Source organism: Pristiophorus japonicus, chromosome 11 (genome assembly GCF_044704955.1).
Source record: "Pristiophorus japonicus isolate sPriJap1 chromosome 11, sPriJap1.hap1, whole genome shotgun sequence".
NCBI classification, from domain to species: domain Eukaryota; kingdom Metazoa; phylum Chordata; class Chondrichthyes; family Pristiophoridae; genus Pristiophorus; species Pristiophorus japonicus.
Genome location: NC_091987.1, coordinates 114,056,414 through 114,081,705, shown reverse-complemented (window position 1 = coordinate 114,081,705; position 25,292 = coordinate 114,056,414). Strand labels below are relative to the sequence as shown.

The 25,292-nt window shown below is 45.3% G+C and overlaps 1 protein-coding gene across 1 annotated transcript in view; it reads right to left on the bottom strand.

The window, feature by feature from the left end:
• Window positions 1-25,292, bottom strand: part of egfl6 (EGF-like-domain, multiple 6) — a 91,969-nt gene that overhangs the window by 1,850 nt on the left and 64,827 nt on the right. The window contains exons 10-12 of the mRNA XM_070893041.1: window positions 13,425-13,505; window positions 11,463-11,558; window positions 9,834-10,102 (exon numbers count right to left, since the gene is read on the bottom strand). Coding sequence (XP_070749142.1) covers window positions 9,834-10,102; window positions 11,463-11,558; window positions 13,425-13,505 — 446 coding nt within the window. The remainder of the gene's footprint in view (window positions 1-9,833; window positions 10,103-11,462; window positions 11,559-13,424; window positions 13,506-25,292) is intronic.

Genomic DNA, 25,292 nt, shown 5'->3' with positions numbered 1-25,292 from the left:
CAGCCTTGTGGGTTCTTTGGCCGATTTCAGCCTTCCTGCACCCTCCCCGCCTCCCCATAAACATTGGGGCTGAACATACACACTAAATGTCGGGTTACATTTTTAAAAAAGAAGCACTTTTGTTTTCCAATTGTATGTAGGATAAAACGAATGTAGGATAAAGTGTTGTAAAAATATTGCTCAGCTTCAGTTGGAAGTATAATTCTGTTCCAGTTTCTTAACTAACTATTATAATGTGTGACTGTACAAATATATGCATTTTGTGGCATGATACATGTTAACAAAATTAAATTCTTGTTGCCGCAGAACATATCAGATACAGCTGGAGAATCACTTTCCATGGTTCCCAGTAAAATTCCACAAGGTGGTGTCCTGGCCAATATTTATCCCTCAATCAACATAACAAAAACAGATTATATGGTCATTATCACATTGCTGTTTGTAGCAGTTTGCTGTGCGCAAGTTGGCTGCTGTGTTTCCCACATTACAACAGTGACTACACTCCAAAACTACTTCATTGGCTGTAAAGTGCTTTGAGATGACTGGTGGTCGTGAAAGATGCTATATAAATGTAAGTCTTTCTTTCTTGCTTTGGGAAAAAGAAACAGAGTTCAGGCAATTATAGAAATATAATAGTTTGACTATTCATAAATATCTGAAGTGTTGTTTGACATTGAATCTAGGGCTATTCGTCTTTATGGACTATGTATGCATATCACGCAGCCTTGTGGGCCATGTGTAATTTTAAATCAACATTCCCAGCATTTTGCATATCTCTCAGGATATGGATACTAACAGCTCAGGGTGGGCTGATTAAAGAAACACTACAAACAGTCCTTTCCAAACCTTCAGGCCCGTGGGGATAGAGCAGGAGAGTGGGACTAATTGGATGTCATATTTTTAAGAAAGGAGGGAGAGAGAAAACGGGTAATTATAGACCGGTTAGCCTGACATCAGTCGTGGGGAAAATGTTGGAGTCAATTATTAAAGATGAAATAGCAGCGCATTTGGAAAGCAGTGACAGGATCGGTCCAAGTCAGCATGGATTTATGAAAGGGAAATCCTGCTTGACAAGTCTTCTAGAATTTTTTGAGGATGTAACAGGTAGAATGGACAAAGGAGAACCAGTGGATATGGTGTATTTGGACTTTCAAAGGGCTTTTGACAAGGTCCCACACAAGAGATTGGTGTGCAAAATTAAAACACATTGTATTGGGGACGTGGGATAGAGAACTGGTTGGCAGACAGGAAGCATAGAGTCGGGATAAACGGGTCCCTTTCAGAATGGCAGGCAGAGTGGGGTGCCGCAGGGCTCAGTGCTGGGACCCCAGCTATTTACAATATACATTAATGATTTGGAAGAAGGAATTGAGTGTAATATCTCCAAGTTTGCAGATGGCACTAGGCTGGGTGGCGGTGTGAGCTGTCAGAAGGCTGCTAAAAAGCTGCAGGGTGACTTGGACAGATTAGGTGAGTGGGCAAACGCATGGCAGATGCAGTATAATGTGGATAAATGTGAGGTTATCCACTTTGGTGGCGAAAACACGAAGGCAGAATATTATCTGAATGGCAGCAGATTAGGAAAAGGGGAGGTGCAACTAGATCTGGGTGTCATGATACATCAGTCATTGAAAGTTGGCATGCAGATACAGCAGGCGGTGAAGAAGGCAAATGGTATGTTGGCCTTCATAGCTAGGAGATTTGAGTATAGGAACAGGGCGGTCTTACTGCAGTTGTACAGGGTCTTAATGAGGCCTCACCTGGAATATTGTGTTCAGTTTTGGTCTCCTAATCTGAGGAAGAACGTTTTTGCTATTGAGGGAGTGCAGCGAAGGTTCACCAGACTGGTTCCCGGGATGGCAGGACTGACATATGAGGAGAGACTTGATCGACTGGGCCTGTATTCACTGGAGTCTAGAAAGATGAGAGGGGATCTCATAGAAACATATAAAATTCTGACGGGACTGATGCAGAAAGAAGGTTAGATGCAGGAAGAATGTTCCCGATGTTGGGGAAGTCCAGAACCAGGGGACATAATCTGAGGATAAGGGGTAAGCCATTTAGGACTGAGATGAGGAGAAACTTCTTCAATCAAGAGTTGTTAACCTGTGGAATTACCTACCACAGATAATTGTTGATGCGAGTTCATTGGATATATTCAAGAGGGAGTTAGATATGGCCTTTACGGCTAAAGGGATCAAGGGGTATGGAGAAAAAGCGGGAAAGGGGTACTGAGGTGAATGATCAGCCATGATCTTATTGAATCTTTGAGGATATAACGAGCATGGTGGATAGAGGTGTATCGATGGATGTGGTGTATTCAGATTTCCAAAAGGCATTCGATAAGGTGCCACACAAAAGATTACTGCAGAAGATAAAGGTACGCGGAGTCAGAGGAAATGTATTAGCATGGATTGAGAATTGGCTGGCATAAAGAAAGCAGAGAGTCGGGATAAATGGGTCCTTTTCGGGTTGGAAATCGGTGGTTAGTGGTGTGCCACAGGGATCGGTGCTGGGACCACAACTGTTTACAATATACATAGATGACCTGGAAGAGGGGACAGAGTGTAGTGTAACAAAATTTGCAGATGACACAAAGATTAGTGGGAAAGCGGGTTGTGTAGAGGACACAGAGAGGCTGCAAAGAGATTTAGATAGGTTAAGCGAATGGGCTAAGGTTTGGCAGATGGAATACAATGTCGGAAAATGTGAGGTCATCCACCTTGGGAAAAAAAAACAGTAAAAGGGAATATTATTTGAATGGGGAGTAATTACAACATGCTGCGGTGCAGAGGGACCTGGGGGTCCTTGTGCATGAATCCCAAAAAGTTAGTTTGCAGGTGCAGCAGGTAATCAGGAAGGTGAATGGAATATTGGCCTTCATTGCGAGAGAGATGGAGTACAAAAGCAGGGAGGTCCTGCTGCAACTGTATAGGGTATTGGTGAGGCCGCACCTGGAGTACTGCATGCAGTTTTGGTCACCTTACTTAAGGAAGGATATACTCGCCTTGGAGGGGGTACAGAGACGATTCACTAGGCTGATTCCGGAGATGAGGGGGTTACCTTATGATGATAGATTGAGAAGACTGGATCTTTACTTGTTGGAGTTCAGAAGGATGAGGGATGATCTTATAGAAACATTTAAAATAATAGGGATAGACAAGATAGAGGCAGAGAGGTTGTTTCCACTGGTCGGGGAGACTAGAACTAGGGGGCACAGCCTCAAAATACAGGGGAGCCAATTTAAAACCGAGTTGAGAAGGAATTTCTTCTCCCAGAGGGTTGTGAATCTGTGGAATTCTCTGCCCAAGGAAGCAGTTGAGGCGAGCTCATTGAATGTATTCAAATCACAGATAGATAGATTTTTAACCAATAAGGGAATTAAGGGTTATGGGGAGCGGGCGGGTAAGTGGAACTGAGTCCACGGCCAGATCAGCCATGATCTTTTTGAATAGCGGAGCAGGCTCAAGGGGCTAGATGGCCTACTCCTGTTCCTAATTCTTATGTTCTTATGTTCTTATGAATGGTGATGCAGGCTCGAAGGGCCGAACAGCCTACGCCTGCACCTATTTTCTATGTTTCTATGTTTCTATGATAGATCTTTCTGTTATGTATGTACCCCTTGGCAACCAGTATCAAACCACCACCAGAGGGCCTACCTGTTGGAGTCCCAAGGGATCCCAGCATCCCTTAGGAGTACTGTATATTAGCAGGCCTCCCATGCTGTATCAACACTCTGGAGTTTAATTAAAGGAGCTAAGGTCACACTTACTCATTGCATACAGTATTCAGTTGTATCACTTTATTATGAGCATAACAATTGGCGACGAAATAACAAAGAAGCATGCGAAAATGCAAAGAACTGTTGGTATGGTGGAGAAATTCTCCAAAGGGGACGATTGGAAGGCCTTTGTGGAGTGACTCGACCAATACTACGTGGCCAATGAGCATGGAAGGGAATGAAGACGCTGCCAAATGAAGGGCGATCCTCCTTACCGTCTGTGGTACAACAATTTTCTAACTCCGGTGAAACCAACAACCAAATCCTATGAAGAACTGTGAACGTAGCTCCGAGAGCACCTAAATCCAAAGGAAAGCGTTTTGATGGCAAGGTATCGGTTCTACATGTGTCAACGGTCTTAAGACCAAGAAGTGGCGAGCTATGTCGCAGATTAAGGCACCTTGTTGGACATTGCGAATTTGATAGATTCGTTGAACAAATGCTAAGAGACTTTTTTGTGCTTGGCATTGGCCATGAGGTTATCCTTCATAAACTATTGACTGTTGAAACACCAAATCTGAGCAAAGCCATAACGATAGCCCAGGCATTTATGTCCACCAGCGATAACACCAAACAAATTTTGCAGCATAAAGAGGTTTCGGCTAGTACTGTACACAAAGTAACGTCGTTTTCAGGCAGGAATGCTTATGGCAGTACGTACACACCGGCAGCTGCACAACCTCAGATGACCCAGAGTCCGCCATCAATCGTTGATGCAAGGCAGTTAACATCTTGTTGGCGCTGTGGAGGTGATCATCGAGCCCATCAATGCCGCTTCAAACACTATGTGTGCAAAGGCTGTGGAACAATGGGACGCCTCCAATGAATGTGCAGATGAGCTGCAAACCACCACGTTACAGAGGAAGATCGATCCGTGGTAGATCGGGCTGAACTAGAGACTCAAACCGAGGAGGCAGAAGTGTACAGGGTACACACCTTCACCACGAAATGTCCACCGATCATGTTAAAAGTTGAACTGAACGAAATTCCAGTATCCATAGAACTGGACATGGGTGCGAGTCAGTCTATCATGAGAAAAAAGGCCTTCAACAGGCTGTGGTGCAACAAGGCACACAGGCCTAAGCTTAGCTCCATTCACACTAAGCTAAGAACTTACACCAAAGAGCTGATCCCTGTTATTGGCAGCGCAGAAGTAAAAGTCTCCTATGATGGAGCAGTGCACAAACTCCCATTATGGATTGTGCCAGGAGATGGTCCCACACTGTTCGACAGAAGCTGGCTGGGAAATTCCGCTGGAACTGGGACGACATCTGAGCACTTTCGTCTGTCGATGACGCCTCATGTGCCCAGGTTCTGAGTAGGTTCCCATCATTGTTTTAACCAGGCATTGGAAGTTTCTCGGGGGCGAAGGTGCAGATCCACTTGGTTCCTGGTACACGGCCCATCCACCACAAGGCACGGGTGGTGCCATATATGATGCGAGAGAAATTGGAAATTGAGCTGGACAGGCTGCAGCGAGAAGGCATCATCGTGCCGGTGGAGTTCAACAAGTGGGCCAGTCCGATTGCCCCGGTTCTCAAAGGTGACGGCACGGTCAGAATTTGTGGGGACTATAAAGTAACAATTAACTGTTTTTCACTACAGGACCAGTATCCGCTATCCAAGGCAGATGACCTATTTGCAACCCTGGCTGGAGGAAAGACATTCACCAAGTTAGACCTGACCTCGGCCTACATGACGCAGGAGCTGGAGGAATCTTCGAAAGGCCTCACTTGCATCAATACGCATAAAGGTCTGTTCATCTAAAACAGATGCCCGTTCGGGATTCATTCGGCTGCGGCAATTTTCCCACGGAACATGGAGAGCCTGCTAAAGTCAGTTGCGTGTACTGTGGTCTTCCAGGACGACATACTCGTCACAGGTCGGGACACCAACAAACACTTGCAGAACCTGGAAGAGGTTCTAAGTCGGCTAGATCGTGTGGGACTCAGGTTGAAATGCTTGAAGTGTGTTTTCCTGGTGCCAGAGGTCGAGTTGTTAGGAAGAAGAATTGCGGCAGATGGCATCAGACCCACCGACGCCAAGACGGAGGCCATCAAGAACGCGCCGAGTCCACAGAACGTGATGGAGCTGCGGTCATTCCTGGGACTCCTCAACTATTTCGGTAATTTCCTACCCAGGTTGCTAGAACTCCTATATGTGCTACTGCGCAAGGGAGATGACTAGATATGGGGGAAATCACAAGATTCTGCTTTTGAGAAAACTGCTTGTTCTGTATAACCCATGTAAACGATTAGTGCTAGCTTGCGATGCGTCGTCATACGGGGTCGGGTGTGTGTTACAACAGACTAATGAATCGGGAACATTGCAACCGGTCGCCTATGCATCCAGGAGTTTCTCCAAGGCCGAAAGGGCCTACAGCATGATTGAAAATGAAGCTCTGGCATGTGTTCACGGAGTGAAAAAAAATGCACCAGTATCTGTTTGGTCTCAAGTTTGAGCTAAAAACTGAGCATAAGCCGCTCATGTCGCTATTCTCAGAGAGCAAAGGGATTAACACCAATGCCTCTGCCTGCATCCAAGTTGGGCACTCATGCTGTCTGCATACAACTATGTAATCCGCCACAGACCGGACACAGAGAACTGCGCTGATGCTCTCAGTTGGCTCCCATTGCACACCACCGGGGTGGAAATAGCACAGCCTGCAGACTTGCTCTTGGTGATGGGTGCATTCGAAAACGAAAATCACCCGTTACAGCCAGGATCCTTTACTGTCCCTGGTAAAAAAATGGTGTCCTCCATGGGAGCTGGTCCAGTGTCCCAGCGGAGATGCATGAAGAGATCAAGCCGTTCCAGCGGCGCAAAGATGAAATGTCCATACAGGCGGACTGTCTTTTGTGGGGTAATCGCATGGTTTTGCCTATGAAAGGCAGAGAAACATTCATACATGACCTACATAGTACCCACCCAGGCATAGTAATGATGAAAGCTATAGCCAGGTCTCATGTGTGGTGGTTCGGCATCGAATCAGACTTAGAGTCAATGCAACACTTGCTCTCAACTGAGCAATGCACCCAGAGAGGCACCGCTAAGCTTGTGGTCATGGCCCTCCAAACCATGGTCTAGGATCCATGTTGATTTTGCGGGCCCATACCTAGGCAAAATGTTCTTGGTTGTTGTGGATGCTTATTCAAAATGGATTGAATGTGTAATAATATCTGTAAGCACGTCCACTGCCACCATCGAAAGCCTACGTGCCATGTTTGCCACACACGGCCTGCCGGATGTCCTTGTTAATGACAATGGGCCGTGCTTCACCAGTGCTGAATTCAAGGATTCATGACCCGCAATGGGATCAAGCACGTCACATCTGCCTCGTTCAAACCCGCATCTAATGGCCCGGCAGAACGGGCAGTCCAAACCATCAAGCAAAGTTTGAAACGTGTGTCGGAAGGCTCCCTGCAGACCCGCCTGTCCCGAGTCCTGCTCAGCTACCGCACCAGACCCCACTCGCTCACCGGGTTCCCCCAGCCGAACTGTTCATGAAAAGGGCACTCACAACAAGGCTCTCTCTTGTCCACCCTGATCTCCATGATCACGTGGAGGGCAGGCGGCATCAACAAAGCATGTACCACCATCACGCAAAGTTGTCACGCGATATTGAAGTCAATGACCCTGTATTTGTACTCAACTATGGACGTGGTCCCAAATGGCTTGCTGGCACGGTCATAACCAAAGAAGGGAGTTGGGTGTATCAGGTCAAACTGGCCAATGGACTAATGTGCAGAAAGCACTTGGACCAAACCAAATTGTGATTCACAAACAGCCACGAGCAACCCGAAGATCACACCACCAACTTTGACCCTCTAACACAGACACAAGTGGCAACCGACATCATGGTTGACCACGAAGGTGAACACACCATCCTCAGCAGTCCGGCAAGGCCAGCTCTCCAGCAGCCCAGCGAAGAACCAACCAACTCACCCATACCTGCATTTGTACCGAGATGATTCGCAAGGGAGCAAAAAGCCCCAGATCTCTCACCCTGTAAATAAGTGTACTATTGACTTTGGGCGGGAGTGATGTTATGTATGTAACCCTTGGCAACCTGTATCATACCACCACCAGAGGGCCTATCTGTTGGCGTCCCAAGGGATCCCAGCATCCCTTGGGAGCACTGTATATAAGCAGGCCTCCCATGCTGTACCAACACTCTGGAGCTTAATTAAAGGAGCTAAGGTTACACCTACTCATTGCATACAGTACTCAGTTGTATCACTTTATTATGAGCGTAACACTTTTGAAGAGCCGTCACAGGCACGGTGGGCCAAATGGCTTCCTTCTGTGCAGTACGATTCAGTGGTCCTAATTTAAACTCCCACTGTCTGGTAGAAACCGGGCAGGAGGCAGTTTAAATGAGGCCAGTCACTTAACCCTTGCACCTTGCTGCTGTGTCCCGCTCTTAATATGCTCTTTTTAGCAGGTGAACAGGAAACTGGCAGGAAGAAAGCGGGGTCCTTCTTTAAATGTGCAGATCAGGTCTCAATGGCTGCGATATGAGTGGGAGGCCTGAGTGGAGGAGCACTGACGAGTTCCCCATCATGCCAGACCTGCCGGGAGCCAAATTGAGGACCAGAAGAAACCCAGTCGGTAAGTTTGAAAAATTTAATTTTAGATGGGTTCTTCCAGGCCTCACATGGAAACCATGGGCCGTCCTTGCACCGCCCCCACCCCACTCCTGCTCCCTCTCAGTCATGACCAGAAAATTCCCACCTCCACCCCTGATTACCACCAGAGCCCCGCCTCTCAACTGATGCCCAGGGACCATTCCCATGGTAACGGTGTTCTAACTGAGTAGATGGCTCGTACTTTACAGAACCTCCTTGATTTTCATTTAATTGATTTCATTGAAATAAAAACCAGGCGGGTTCTATGATGGGCGGGTGATCCGTCTTTGCCAGATTAGTGTCCATGCGGTGAAGGCAAAAATTTACCCCACTGTCACATCACTTGTCTTTTGACAAACACTGTTTCATAAACACAGTGCCCCTTTAAGAAACCACTGAGGAGCTATATCTGTGAAATATTTTAAAATTAAATGCCTGCCACTCGTAGTTTCAAATGAAGGATCTGATGTATTTGCTTTTTCCGTGGATCCCTCAGGGGAAATTCTGATATGCATTATTTAAACAGTCTGCTCAGAATGATTAATATCTACTTACCTCACTTGCTTTCTGCCAAATGTTTTATTGTCACAAGGCAAAATGCATTTACATAAGAACATAACATAAGAAATAGGAGCAGGAGTAGGCCATTTGGCCCCCTCGAACCTGCTCTGCCATTCAATAAGATCATGGCTGATCTGATCTTGGCCTCAACTCCACTTCCCTGCCTGTTCCCCATAACCCTGGACTCCCCTATCGTTCAAAAATCTGTCTATCTCCACCTTAAATATATTCAATGACCCAGCCTCCACATTTCTCTGGGATAGAGAATTCCAAAGATTCATGACCCTCTGAGAGACTAAATTCCTCCTCATCTCTGTTTTAAATAGGCGACCCCTTATTCTGGAACTATGGTCCCTAGTTCTAGATTCCCCCACGAGGGGAAACATCCTCTCTACATCTACCCTGTCAAGCCCCCTCAGAATCTTATATGTTTCAATAAAATCATCTTTCATTCTTCTTAACTCCAATGAGTACAGGCCCAACCTGCTCAACCTATGAGATATTTGTCATCTTACTAATCTTTGGTGACTTGTGTGATCTCAAAACATAAATCAGTTTTGCTTCACAAAAAAATTACTACTTGTCTGGCCATCACCAGAGCTTTTAACACCCAGTCTTTGTAATGGCTTTTGGAAAATGCTTGTCTATATCCAATCATGCAGGATGAGGAGCTGAAATGTCTTGAAGTGAAGAACATGAGAATACCTGTTCTCTCCATAATTTGTGAAGTGAAGAAAATCAGCATCTCAGAAGTCCACATCTTAAAACTATGTTCCTGTGACTTCCTCTTCCTCATTTCTTCTATCAATCAAAAACTCAAACTATTTGACTTATTAGAAGAAGCGAGCAGCTCACTGACTTACATTTCTATGGGTTTCGGAGTTATTCTTAGCTGGTACTGTGACGTGTCCAACCTTCCAGCCTTCCTCTTTGTCTCTACTCATCTCCCAGATTGAAGGATCCTCATTATTGGAAAGTATTCGTAGTTTTCCGACCCTCTCTCCTACAAGCCGATACTTAAATGTTAAACAGAAATCCTTCTTTGGAGTCAGGTCACCGATGAGAAGCTTCAAGTGACCAACCTTGCTCTTGAGACCGACAAATGCAGGAACTGCCATGTAATGTCCAACACCTTGTGAGTGGAAGATAACATCGGTTAAGAACACAAGAACATAAGAAATAGGAACAGAAGTAGGCCGCCTGATTCTTCGAGCCTGCTCCGCTATTTAATAAGATCATGGCTGATCTGATCATGGACTCAGCTCCACTTCCCTGCCCGCTCCCCATAACCCTTTATTCCCTCAACGCTCAAAAATCTGTCTTTCTCCGCCTTAAATATATTCAATGACCCGGCCTCCACAGCTCTCTGGGGCAGAGAATTCCATAAATTTACAACCCTCTGAGAGAAGATATTCCTCCTCATCTCAGTTTTAAATGGGCGGCCTCTTTTTCTGAGATTATGTCCCCTAATTTTAGTTTCCCTGTGAGTGGAAATATCCTCTCTGCATCCACCTTGTCGAGCCCCCTCAATATCTTCTATGTTTCGATAAGATTACCTCTCATTCTTCTGAACTCCAATGAATAATGGCCCAACCTGCTCAACCTATCTTCATAAGTCAATCCCCTCATCTCCGGAATCAACCGAGTGAACCTTCTCTGAACAGTCTCCAATGCAAGTATATACTTCCTTAAATAATGAAAGGGAATCAATCCAAGGTAGTAACTGTCTACTAGAAATCCATCTATCCTTTGATGCTTCTTGGTTGAAACCTAGTGGAAGGTTCACACCGCCCTCAAGGTTGAAAGCAGCAGGTGAGGATGTGAGATAATTTAAAGAATAGTGATCAGCTGGTGACAAACTTGGGTGTTAAAAATTGGTACACTGTCAGAGGAAGGGAAGACGGAGGAGTTCCATAATAGCATTCGAGCTGTGGGAGGGGAGGGGAAGAGGGAAGACAAGATAAAGTTCAACAGAGTGATTGTGAGAAAGTAAATAGAGGGAAACCAGAGTGTAAAAAGAGGTCTGGTCATCACACCAGCATTTCATAGAAACATACAGCACTGAAGGAGGCCATTCAGTCCATCGTGACCGTGTCGGCTCTTTGAAAGAGCTATCCAATTAGTCCCGCTCCCCTGCTCTTTCCTCATAGCCCTGCAATGTTTTCCAAATCATAACAATCGCTGCATAAAAAAATTCCTGCTCATCTCCTCCCTGGCTCTTTTATCAAATCTCTAAGGCTTAGCAGTATCTTTAAGAGATACTAGGTGCCATCGTAGGTACTGACCTATGTGCTTTTCTGGCATTGGTAAATGGTAATTAATGGAAGTGATCTTATGGTAAAAATAACTGCCCCATTATATTAGTTCCTCTATTTATGTCTGTGACATTAAAAAGTGTAAGTACAACTGAGTACATGTTAAAAAGTGATGTTTTTACTTAAAAAATTAAATTTAATTCCAATAAGCTGTACCCGAAGTCAATAAATAATTACCATTAGGTCGATCAGCAACTTTCCAGTCAAAGTCATCCTTTGTGTCCTGTATCCACTCACAAACTCCTTGATTAAAACTGCAGTCCACGGAAATATCTGAAAAGCAACACAGAGACTTTCTTATTTAACCAGTATCAACCGACGTATATTTTTTTATTTTAAAATCCTACTTTGAAGGGAAAAAGTCTTTAGTATGGAAATCTTTGCTGAAGAGATTATTTACATTTTCACATTTAAAGATTCTCCTAGTTTAGGTTCCCTGTGCCACACATTTTTTCAGCCTTGAACTAGTTGACAGCTAAAAGGCTCCCTGCTATTATCACTGTGAAGAGATGCCCAGCAGCAGTACAGGCTCAGCTAACCATTCTGGTATTTCTCTATTTCATCAGTTCTTCGATGGCCAGTGCTCCTCTGAACTTGCCTTTTACGTTTCCCCTGAACCACAAATATCCCATCCTATAGACTGTCTCACTGCCCTGAATCTCCACTGTGCTGAATTGAAGACTTATCATGCAGAGTCCTTCTCTAATTTATTCTTTCCCAAGACCACTCTCAGTTTCTTTCCTCCTACAGTCATCAAGCCTTTAAAATCCAAAGAGGTACAATTCAACTTCGGAATGGAAAGAAAAATCGGGAGGGTGTAAAACGGGCAACCGATTTGCCAACCCCCGTTTTGCGCCCCCAAGTCTTGTGCCACCTCATCGCTATTTCTTAATTTACCTCATCTTCTCTATTACACCTTGGTGGTTCCCTGCACTATGAACCTTGATCCTTCATCCTGGCTTCTGAAAAAAGAAGCTGATGTCAAATTGTTTGCTCCTCCTTGTGGGAAAACACCATTGCCACATCCCCCAGGTAGCCGAGCTAGGCTACGATTCCATTGGCATAGGTGCATTTTCTGCCACTCTTGTGCAGCAGGTTAGTAGACCAGTGAGTTGGACTAATAGGATACCATATAAAGCCCATTTAGAGTAACTCTGTTCCCCTCATTTCGGCAGACACATCTAGAAAAGTTGACTGATGGAGAAATTGCAGAGTTGTCCATTTTAAAGAAGCCCCACCCCCATGAAAAAGTGTGACAAATCTTTTTTATATGTGGAGGGAATTGAGCCAGAAGAGCTGTTCTTGATTGTTATCGCACAGCATTATGCACTACTGATGTGCTTCAATACAATACATGTAAACATACAAAAGAGGTTTACCAAATACTTTTTTGCCATGAAAACAGAGGGGTTGATTTTAACTTGACATAATCGGCATTAACAGGCTGGTAACAGCCTCAAACTAGGGTTGGTAGACTTACCACCCTATAATGTTGACGCTCTGCCCGCTGACATGTTACAGGGCCCTACCATTGGGAGGCTGAAGTGCCTGCCTGTTTCAGGCTCCTTTTAATATGCCGTATATCTGACCATTTTAGGACACAACTGGTCGGAGCACTCTCCAACGTTTGACTGGCGAGGTTGCAAAAGTAAGTTTCAAATTATTCTTGTGGGGCTTAGATGGGCAATAGTGCCCCTCTGGGCCCCACAAAAATAATTTGGGCTACTACTGCCCTGGGCTTCATTGCCCATGATTGAAACCCCCACCCTCCCTCCTCCAGACTTACTTCACTGCCAATCTGGTGAGTTGTATAGTGATGCTCATTTGACGTCTGCAGATCGGCGGTGAATGAAGCCCGGGCCTTCTGTGCAGTGCACTTAGCTGGTCGGCTGCCCAAAAGTTAAATTGACCCCAGCAGGCGGAACTTTCAATTTCAACGAGGATGTAATGTAATGGAAAGGAAAACAGGGCGAGGTCTATAATGGGCGACCAATCCGATATCGCCCATCTTGTATCCTTGCCGCAGTTGAGAAGTTCCGGCAAGTATACATTTAGATCATCAGTAAAACCAGTGATGATCAAGTGCCGACAGATAGCTGCTTTCAGAGCTTTAACAACAGAAGAAAATTACAGCCCTACCTTCATTAAGTGGTTCTTGTATAGCGATTTCTTTCTTGCCCAGAAGAGGACTAAATGCTGCTGCTTCATTCCGCCTGGGAACTGAAACAATTGGGGAAATAAACAAAATCCTGTCAAATTTGGTAACATTTTTTAAATCCACTAAGCATAATCTTAAGTGAATTCTCACTAAATTAATATTAGATATTACACAATTCTGTGTGGCGGGACCCATCTTACCCTGGCAATCCGTCACATGTTCATCTCAACCATCGGACAACACTGAGTCAGTAATGCCAGGCCCTTCCCGCAGGGCGGTAAAATCAAAGAAGAGTGTTGGCCACCTGCAAGCAGCTAGCTGAATTGGTTTGACAGTGTAGTGGTTATGCTGTGAGACTTGTAACCCAACAGACTGGATTAATAATCCCAGCGATAGTGAGTTCAAATCCCCCCATGGCAGTTTGAGAATTTGAATTAAATTAAAATAAAGGGGGTGAAATTGCCCTTTTTTATAGCCCCATTAGCATCTCCGGGGAATAGGTTGATAACGCCTCTAGGGAAATTGCCCCTGAGGTTTGGGGGGGGAGGGCGTTGTGCTGTTAGTACCGTGCCCCGTGATTTGTGCCCCGGACTGGCGCATGCACGGTGATGACATCATCGCCGTACGTACCGATCCCTTTGCGCCCGGCGGGGGAATTGCCCCACGGGAGGCGAGGATGGCGCCGGCCGATGTCAGCGCCAGCTTTGCGGGTCGAGAAGCTGGTGGACATCCGCCGCCGAGGTTCCCCTTAAAGGGTAGGCTGTTTGCGCCATGGGCCACCATGTTTTTCTGTCAGCCCACTCTTCTGTTGGCCCAACAATGGCGGCACTCGCCTCGACTCGCCCGGCACTCCACGCACACCTGATCACACTCAACTAGTCAGCCAACACTCACTCTTCAGGCAAGACATGAAAGGGCCGAAATTCACCGTCCCTGAAGGGATGGCTACCGTGGAGTTTGGGTGACGACCAAAAAAAATCGATCGCCGTCCACATTGGGATGATTTTCCCTCCCCGAGCCATATTCAGCTCGGGGGGGATTCAGCACGGGGGGGGATTTGAGCGGTGCGCACTTCCGCCGGAAACAACACGGTGAAGCCGCTGTAAAAGACTTTCCAGCAGAGAGCTCTGCAGCGAGCGGACCGTTGGAAAGCGGTAAGGACAGGGATTTTCAGCTCCAAAAAGGTAAGTCTTCTCCCAGCAGTGCCCCCGCGAGGTATTCCAGTCAGTGCTCCAACGGGACACCGCTGGAGTGTTGCCGTGATCGGGGCCCTTTGGTTGGGAAATAGATTTATTAATTTTGTATTTTTATTTAAGATTACAGCATCCACTGTATTTATCTTTTAATAGTTTTATTAATTGTTTTGGCTCCATTCAACCTGCTGAGTGCTGCTCAGAGGTTTGCACATACCCCTGTACTTTTGTACAACTTTCAGGTCTGACTCTTTAGTGGAGGCCTGTAGGCTGCAGAGACCTGCTTGGCAGGGTTCACGCTGAGGATGGGAGAAGTGTTGGGAGGGTGACACCTGGTACACCTGCTCAGAAGCAGGGCAGCACACAGGAGAAGGCATCACCGTCAGCAGCATGCAGCGAGGCAGCGGACAAGGGAGGCAGCAGCCAGGATTTGTTCATTCTGTGCCCACCGTCTTCACCGGCCCGAATCAGGATTGGGGTTGGCTGCTTGGTGACAAGGGATATGCCCTGTACACTTGACTGCTCACTCCATTGTGGAACCCCAGGACAGCGCCAGAGCATGCATACAATGATGCTCATTGTGCCAGCAGGTGCATCATCGAGCAGTGCATAGACATCCTTAAGCAGAGGTTCCGGTGCCTGGACCGCTCTGGTGGCACCTTGCAGTACTCTCCTCAATGGGTCTCCATTATCGTCATGGTCTGCTGCATGCTGCACAACTTAGCCATCATGAGGGGACAGCCACTGGAGGTCGAGCCAGCAGCACCACCTGAGGAGGAGGAGGCAGCGCCACAGGAGGAGGTGCAGGAGGAGGAGGAGGAGGAGGAGGAGGAGGTGCAGGAGGAGGAGGAGGAGAAGGAGGATCCCCGTCGCCCCAGAGCTAGGAGGCGTGGACCAATTGCCACCCTAGCAGGGCCGGGTGCAGACTGGCCAGCACCCTCCTGGGACGGTGTGTCCTCACATATATGGAGGTGCCCGACACCTTCCCTGCAATCTCCCTCCATGCATTATGTACTGGCGGTCTGCCAGGTCTCCCCATGTCAGGAAACAGTATTCTTCTTCTGTCCTCCACACTGTCCATCAGTGTCTCCAGCTCCATATCAGTGAACTGTTGGCTCTCCTTGCACCTCTTACACCAGCCATCCTTCCAACCTCCTTCCCCCCTCAGGGCCTTGCTGCAAACCCCGCCCTTTAAAAAGGCCAGGGAGCAGCTGGCTCATTAGAAACCCTTACCTGCATGCTGAATTTCTCAGTGGTGATAACGCTCAGATTAAGACAGCCACACTACTGAAAACTCCACTTTGGAAGGGTTCATTAGCGCTGGAACCCATTTGCTCACTTTTGGAGCCGAGTATGGGGTGGCCCAGCCACGAAAAAATGTTGACGCTAATGGCCATAAAAAGGTGGGTGGAGCACCAGCTTTCCAGCCGTACTGAATTTCGGGCCCGAAAGCAATTGCCATTTGGGTGTAGCACTGGAAGCAGCCAGCACTTGTGGGTCTGTATCCCAGCATGAGTCAGTGCCCTACATCCGAGCCAGGGTATCCCTGGAGATGGCGCACGCAGTGTCCACTGGTACAATCGCGACCTTCCGTGAGAGGTGGGCGCCGGAGGGACTGGAGTGCATCATCACCCCTGGCAACCAAATTTTAATTTGACCGTTTATTGTTAAAAAGTACATTTGTTTAATTTGACGGTTTTAGTGCCCCTTTAATAAGGGGGCACTTGATCTTTTGTTTTACTAAAATAGTTGAGTCAGTGCCTGTAGGACAGCACTGGAGGAGAATTAGGGAAAATGAGCACTGGAAAGAAAGAAATGCTCTTCCCCCTTCACCAGGCCATTGATTTTGATCTGCCCTTTGCCTAATGGTATATAGCATGGTAATAATCGCACAGGCTCAACACAGACTATATTTGACCCAGGATGGCATGAGCAACTGCTTCCGCAAAGCACAACAATGGTACAGTCACTGAATTTTCAGAGCTGAATGTAAACCATCACTTTGAGGTAACTTTGCTGGACAGATCTTTAATGTTTGACGGACCAGAGCCTTCATTAATGCAGAATCTAATCCTGGGACCACCAAGACACTCACTGCAGAATGAGAACAAATGTTGAAACACTTTCAGTGCATGCGTGCAATGTACATCTACTTTTATTCATTCTCGAGATGTGGGCATTGCTGGCAAGGCTGGCATTTATTGCCCATCCCTAGTGCTCCTGATAAATGGGTAGCAGTGGGTCTTCTTCTTTTGATACAGTGTCTTGCTAGGCCATTTCAGGGGGAAGTTAAGAGTCAATCACTTTGTTGTGAGATTGGAGTCACATTTAGGCCAGACTGGATAAGGATGGCAGGTTTCCTTCCCGAAAGGACATTAGTGAATCAGTTGGGTTTTTATGACAATCTGAAAGCTTCATGGTCACTTTTGCTGATACCAACTTTAAAAAAAAACTGAATTCAAATTCTCAAACTGCCGTGGTGGGATTTGAACTATCAAATTATTAGTCGAGGCTTCTGGATTACTCGTCCAGTAAAATAACCACTATACCACTGCTCGCTCCCTGGACTTACTGCTGCACTGTTTACCCCGATTAGTTATAGTCCCGACATGGTGCTGTAGGCGATGGCAGCCCTCACTTTGGCAGAAGTACTGTTGAGTAAATGCTGCTGTTTCCAGAGGTGTTGAGAATGACCTGGAGAGATGGTTTTCTCTGGGAATAGTCGGGTCACTGGGGACAGGTATAAATGCTGCCACCACCCGCGGCCATTGCTGGCCCATGAAGAGCTTTGTCAGAAGGTGCAGCAAGCAGAAATAAAAATCCCAACTCTCGTCACATTTGTTCACACTCACTCAAGATAAATGCATGAGCAAAATGTAATGGTTGGTTGGTGGGGGGGGGGAAAGATTTTTAAACTACTTAGACTTGATATTGTAACTTCAGGTACCTGCATGTTTAAACACAGTACTTGTCTTTACTTGATTCATTGATATACAAACATACAAGATATTACAAGACTGCCGCCCCCTCCGAATATTCAATTTCTATAAATCCATTCAAATAATTTTCCATTTTTTTCCTGTATGCTCACAAGTCAATGGTGCACATGTATAAAATTGTTACTGAGTGGCACAGCTGTCTTTGAAACATGAAACAGAAAATATTTCCATAAAGTGAAATGAGGCAATTAAACGGGTTTATAAAACTATACGAGTTTTAAAACTATCCCAGAATAACATGTTGTGATGTGATTTAAGAACATAGGAAATAGGAGCAGGAGTAGGCCATTTGGCCCCTCGAGCCTGCTCCGCCATTTAATAAGATCATGGCTGATCTGATAATGGACTCAGCTCCACTTCCCTGCCCGCTCCCCATAACCCTTTACTCCCTTATCACTCAAAATTCTGTCTATCTTCACCTTAAATATATTCATTGACCCAGCCTCCACAGCTCTCTGGGGCAGAGATTTCCACAGATTTACAACCCTCTGAGAGAAGAAATGTCCCCTCATCTCAGTTTTAAATGGGTGTCCCCTTATTCTAAGACTATGTCCCCTAGTTTTAGTTTCCCCTAGGAGTGGAAATATCTTCTCTGCATCCACCTTGTCGAGCCCCCTCATTATCTTATAAGTTTCAATAAGATCATCTCTCATTCTTCTGAACTCCAATGTGTATAGGCCCAACCTACTCAACCTATCCTCATAAGTCAACCCCCTCATCTCCAGAATCAACCTAGTGAACCTTCTCTGAACAGCCTCCAATGCAAGTATATCCTTCCTTAAATATGAAGACCAAAGCTGTATGCAGTACTCCAGGTGTGGCTTCACCAATAACCTGTACAATTGTAGCAGGACTTCTCAGCTTTTATACCCAAGCCCCTTGCAATAAATTTGACAAAACAACTAAGCTGGACCGTCCCCTGGGTGCTTGCTACTGTTGTTTTGTGTGGATAATTTTTTTCTCTGGTTAATGCAAGTATTGTGACTGAGGAATTTTCACAATCGATTAAGAGGAATCATCAGCTGCTATTTTGAGCAAGGAAGCCATTGTTCTTTCCCGCCAGGTGAAGACAGCAGGAAGGGGCCCACACAGGTACATTTCTTTTACTTTCTTTGTGGGGCCAAGATGAGCAGGAATGCTCCTCCGGGCTCCACAAGGCAAGTTAGGCCTCCCCTACTGCTGGCTCCACGCCCCCACTTCCCAAACACGAGATTCTCCCAAAAGCCCCTCCCTGAAACCTAGCTGAGTGCCGCCGACTATTCCTTTGGTCCTGGTTTATTCGGTCCTTGACTATTCCAACGCACTCCTGGATAGCCTCCCACATTCTACCTTATGTAAACTAGAGGTGATCCAAAATTCGTCTGCTCGTAACAAGTCCCGCTCAACCATCACCCCTGTGCTCGCTGACCTACATTGGCTCCCAGTTAAGCAATGCCGCGATTTCAAAATTCTCATCCTTGTATTCAATTCCCTCCATGGCTTCACCCTTTCCTATCTCTGTAATCTCCTCCAGCCCCACAACCCCCGAGATGTCTGTGCTCCTCTAATTCTGCCCTCTTGAGCATCCCTGATTATAATCACCCAACCATTGGTGGCCATGCCTTCTGTTGCCTAGGCCCCAAGCTCTGGAACTCCCTCCCTAACCCTCTATGTCTCTCTATCTCTCTTTCCTCCTTCAAGATGCTTCTTAAAACCTACCTCTTTGACCAAGCTTTTGATCAGCTGTGCTAATTTCTATTTATGTGGCTTGGTGTCAAATTTTTTATCTCATAATACTCCTGTGAATTGCCTTGGGACGTTTCACTATGTTAAAGGCGCTATATAAATACAAGTTATTGTTGGTTGGTGGCCTCCTGCTGCCTGAAATTATATTGCCGACCAGCTGCTGTTCCCTGCTAATCTCGGGAGGTGGGTGGAGACAGGGGGAATGCAGATGAGGCCTGGGGTTAAAATCACCTGGACCTCATGCTGCCAAAGTGTGTGAAAGTGACCCAGTCCCCAGACTCTGGAGTGATCCTCGGGATCTAACAGTAAAGCTGAGATTATAAACACTTCAAGGTTAAACCTCTACACCACTACTCCGTGGTACTCCAACATGTTGTGTGACATGACAGTGCATTGTTCCTACCTGCTTAAAGACTTCCACACATGCACTTTACGCAGTTATTCCTTTGGATCTGTGGCTTAATAACTTGCAAAGTCCCATACAAATTCAATATTTAGTGACCACAGTAAAAAATACTAATGAAGTGCTTTACACAGTGACACTGGAGTCAATGACTCCCCAAGGCTTATTTTAAAGGGAATAAGAAGCCCTTCCCAAATCATTTTGGATTAAATTGAACATTTCATATCTAGCAGTTATGCCTCAACACTGCCTTGCAAATATATTGCAAAAGTGTGCCATGGGTTAATTTTTACTATGCTTCAGTACTAATGGGACACTCTGGTGAAGGAATGAGGAAAAGCAATGTTTTGTGCAAAGCTTCACCTGTTCCCATTGTGTAGGGAAAAAGACAAAGTAAAATGAGTGACTGGCCTTATGACATATCTGTGGATTTTGCACCAGCTGTTCTCAGAGACTATTATCAGGCCTGGCCTCTAAACACACATTAAACTGCTTAATGTAAGGTCTATCTGGAGGACCATTAGCTCTGGGTAATCTTTTGCAGAGCGCCTGACTCCTTCACTAGGAGCTCACGTGATTAATGATGGAATTCCTCGACCTGTAGCCTCCTGTTTTGGGAGAATGTAATCTTTAGCCTATTGTTGAAAATGACTATGATAATGATCTTACCGTAGGGCAGTCATTTGTGTTACTGTTTTTTTACTTCAAACAAGTTGTCAGTAGTGATCCTTTGAAACAAGTTCTCTGTCATATGATCCCTTGGTTAATCCTGAGTCTGAATATCTCCTCTAGCTACAAAACAGCTGCCAGCAATAGCTGTTATTCTTATGTTGAAGGGAAATTCCAGGCTCCAAATAACTTTTATTTAATAAAGAGAACTCGTCCAATGTTTAATTCGTAGCAATAATTCATTTTTATGAGCTCTTTGGTGACCCAAGTTTCAAACTGGACATTTTTCACCGAGGTCGTGACATCCGTTAAGTCCTTTGAAGAGGATGTTAAGAGTTTATCCTTACCAGATATCGCTGGCAGGGTGCTGTCTAAGTGAAATGAAAATCTGTAAAATCTTTCTGTGTTAAATTTGCATATTTTGCAGAATATTAATTAATATGCAGATAACACCGCTACTGTTTTGGGAAAATAAGACCTCAGGATCTCAAAGTCCTTTACAGCCAATTTGAAGTATAGTCACTGTAGGGAAACACAGCAGCGGATTTGCGCACAGCCAGGTCCCACTAACAGCAATGAGATGATGACAAGATAATCTGTTTTAGTGATGTTGGTTAAGGGATAAATATTAGCTAGGATACTGGGGAGAACTCCCTTCCTCTTCTTCGAAGTAGGAGTATACTTTATCTTATGTAATCTGAAGGTAAGAATAGGTTTTCTTGTCAATTTTATTTTAAAGTGTAAGAGTATTGATCCCATTAATAACCAAATTGATCCATGTCACGTAAAGTGAAACCTGTCGTAGTGACTTTGCCATACTGGCTGCTGTAGCAACTCAGCTTAGTTGATAGTCCTTGCATCTTTGGGCCAGCAGGTTCTGTTTTCAGCCCCACAGCAAGACTTATGTACATAATCTAATCGAAGAGGACACTCCAATGGAGTGCTGCATTGGTAGACCTGTTGCCTTTCAGATAAAATAGTAAACCAGGGCTCGAGCTGCCTGTTCAGGTGAAGATCCCATGGCACTTTCTGAAGAAGAGTCCCCTAAAACAAATTAACTGATCTTATTGCTGTTTGTAGGAGCCTACTGTGTGCAAAATGCTGCTGCATTTGTCTACATAACAGTGACTGTATCGCTAGGTAATTTAATGTGTGAGGTGCGGAGAGATTTTCTAAAGTAAATGCAAGTTCTCAGCCCCGCAGGCAAAGATAGTGGCAGTATGAAGCTGCAGTGTGGAATGCTCCGTCACACTCAAAATGGAGACCTTGTGGTGTCGCGGAAGTAGGACTTCACACCTATTTATTTTTAAAACAGCCGAAGAAGTAGGTTTTATTTGGGAGTTTGTTCTTGGTGGAATCACGATATTAATGATTTAGCTCCAAAATTGAGAAACACAGCTTCTTTAATCAGGAGAATTTTAATCGTTTTTACATCAATTCTCTGGCGCCGCTGGGATTCTGCCAATCTTGTGCTGAGAAGCTCTCCCTCCCCCCCACCTCCACCCCCCCCCCCCCCGCCCCCACACACCCCCTCCCCCCTGCCCCCACACCCCCAACAGAAATCCCAAACTTTACGAATTCATGCTCCTGGTACACAAACCAGAAACTTGGGTGCAAAGGCCAGCAGGTCCTAGGATTGTCTGTCCATTCATTTGAAGGGATGGGGAATCTCATGAAGCTCACTGACTACACGCTCGAATTTTCCAAAATGTGCTTTTGGGAGACGAAGCTCTGTGCTAGGACTGTGAATTTGTAGAATCGACTCTATGTTTTTCCTATGAAGATTTCCATTAATGAAGAATGAAACATTTGTCACGCAGTGTCAGCATTAAGCACTGCTAGGAGAGTTAGATGAGGAACAGGTGCAAAATAAAGTTGTCTCTACTCTATCTCAACAATATCCCTTGAACCCAATCTCAAATAAGCCTCCTCTTCCCATCCTCTCACTATATCAATGAGAGTTTTTGGTCTCCTATACAAGCCATATTTGTGCCTTCTGTCAATTTAAGCGACAAATTTCCACTTCCATTAAAATTAACCAATGGAGAATCATGAGCTGGGAATGTGCAATTTACCAATAGTTCAGAACCTATTTTAACTCAGGACAGATATTATCCCTCAACACACTCTCACTAACTCTCACGAGCATAATGCCAGGGTAAAGGAACAGAAAGATTGGAGGAGTCGCCAACAGAAGAACAGACTACGGAGAAGAACCATCCAGTCAGCTGGGCCAGACTGCGCTAGCAGCAGCTCAGTTGCAGCAGTCTGCAGCCCGATCCTCACAGGCTCGAGCTCACAGAAGTCAATGACCACGAGGATCTCGAGGGTCCCCACATCAGGAACAACAGCCTTCCACCAGCTTTGCTGAGGCTTGTAGAGGAGCACCTCGTAGGAGCAGCAGAGTTAGGAAACCTTCTTTAAAGAAAAGCGCTATGGGTTGATCACCTGGGTGAGGAATGAACGGAAGGAATTTATTGCGCCGAAATTGTGGTCTCGCCAGGTGCGTACGCACTCTCCCGAAGAGGCCTCGCAAATGCTGGTTCTCGGCATGCGATGCGTATGCTCCGAAAAACAGCTTACATTTACTACAATCCCTAATACACTTGTTCTTTGTCCTGTCAGCTGCCTGGCTCTGTTGCTTGAGGTCTCATTTTATAGTTTATGTGCGATGCATTCGACAGCTTTTGTGCTGAACGTATTATTGTTTCCTACCCAGGGCAACACTCTCAGGTTGGCCACTTTTAACTTTCTCGTCATTGCCCCGAACAACTGAGTCAGTTCAGCTGAAGAAGCTGAAGAAGTCTAATGGTTAAATACTTTCAACAGTTCAGAGCCCAACGCGGATGACAAACGCAGTTAGAAACACATTGTAACGAGATAATGTATAGCGCCCTCTAGCTAGGAGGTAGCGGGAGCTGTTTTGAGAGAGAGGGCTGAGAAGGAACGCCATCTTAAGCTCCACATGGCTGTCTGAGATATCCCAAATAAATAGAGTTGTTAAACTAAGAGTGTTCAAGAGAGTATAAAATACATGGTGTCAGAACCGGAGACTTCTGATCTTTCATCGAATGCATCTACGACCGAAATATTGGAACTGTAAGACTTTTTCAAGCCGATTGAAATTGACATTAAGCAGTGCAGTGCAGAACGTGCTTCTTACACATCACACGTGGATCCGTGAAGAGCGATAAATAGTCATAAGCTTGTAAAATAAGCTAGAGGCATTAGTAAGCTAAACTTAAAGTGGCATAAGTTATTGTAGCGCCTCGATTTGAAAAAATATTTTAACAATTACATGGCCGCGATATTTTACTATTAGAGTTGTTCTAGTCCTGTGGGTATTTGAACTGTATACATGTATGTGACAAACTCAAAGTCCTAAACTGTAGCGAGCTATCATGACCACCATGGTGCCAACTCCCATGCACATTCCTCTCCCACCTCCATTGCAGGTGATTGGCAATTTGAAAGCCAACTGGAAAAAATTCAAACAGCTGTAGGACAGCTGTGAAATTATCACAAATATTGTGGAAAAACCAGATAGAGTTCAGGTTGCAACATTTATCGCTGCCATTGGCAGCAATGCCCTAGACAGCCACAATAATCTTCCCTACAAATCAGAGGAAGACAAGTAGGAAACTGAGATTATTTTGAAGCTCTGGGAAAAGCACGGTAAAGGTAAAACCAACATCATCTATGAACTGCACCAGTTTAACAACTGTGTACAAGGGGACGAGCGGTTTGACAGATATCTCGTGAAAGTGAGAGAGCCAGCATTGTCATGTGATTTCAGCAATTTGGGGGATGAGTTCATCAGAGACTGCATAGTCTGCGGAACATCTGATAACACTCTGCGTAAGAGGCTGTTGCAAGAATCAAGCCTAACATTCGATAAATGTGTAAAGCTACAGAGGCCACAGTTGTGCAAATGAAATCCATGAAGCTCACTAAAACAGACTCTGAAGATGTCAAAGCTGTCAGACAGAAACCCCGACCCACAAAGAAAGAATTCACAGACAAAGAGTTCATGAACAATGGCAAAAGACAGAAGCTGTCAAAAATGAAATGCCCAGCATATGAGAAGACCTGCACAAGTTGCGGCAAACTACATCAGTTTTCTCAAAAGTGCAGACAAAGTGGATCGAGGCAGAAGTCCACACATAACTCTAAATATAAGGACAAGCCAAAAGTTCATGCATTATATGAAGAGAGTTATGATGCTGATTTTGAAGTCATGACTGCAACGATGTTTGGTACAGTTGATTGTGCAATCAAGGAAAAGCTGACAGAAATTATCCTAACAAGATTATGGCTACCTTCTCTATTAAAGGTCAAATGGTAAAAATGCAAATAGATTGTGGGGCCACATGCAATGTGCTACCTCTTAGATACTTACCTAAAGGCTTAAAGGTAAAATAATCTAACACAATACTGTCACTATATGACAACCATGCATCCATTCCAGTGGTGGGGACTTGTAATGTGCCACAGGAAAATACAAAAACAAGCAAAAGTACATTGTGCCCTTTGTGATCATTGAGGGCCAAAGTGCACCACTGATTGGCTCATGCACTGCTCAACAGCTACAACTGATAAAAGTGCAGTGTAGCGTATGTAGGCACCTTTAGTAATGACTCCACGAGGCAGGGTATGATACTTAAACTGTGTAGACCTGTAGTCCTTTATTTGTAGCTCCTGAGTGCAGACAACAAGCTGTGTTTCTTTTTATACTGTGTTACCTGCAGTGTGCAGGTAACCCTCAGGTCTCCAGCAGCAGCACCCTCTGGTGTACAGGCAAGGTGTGTACAGTGTAAGGGTACATTCAGTGTTGCATAACAGTGTTACAGACATCACACA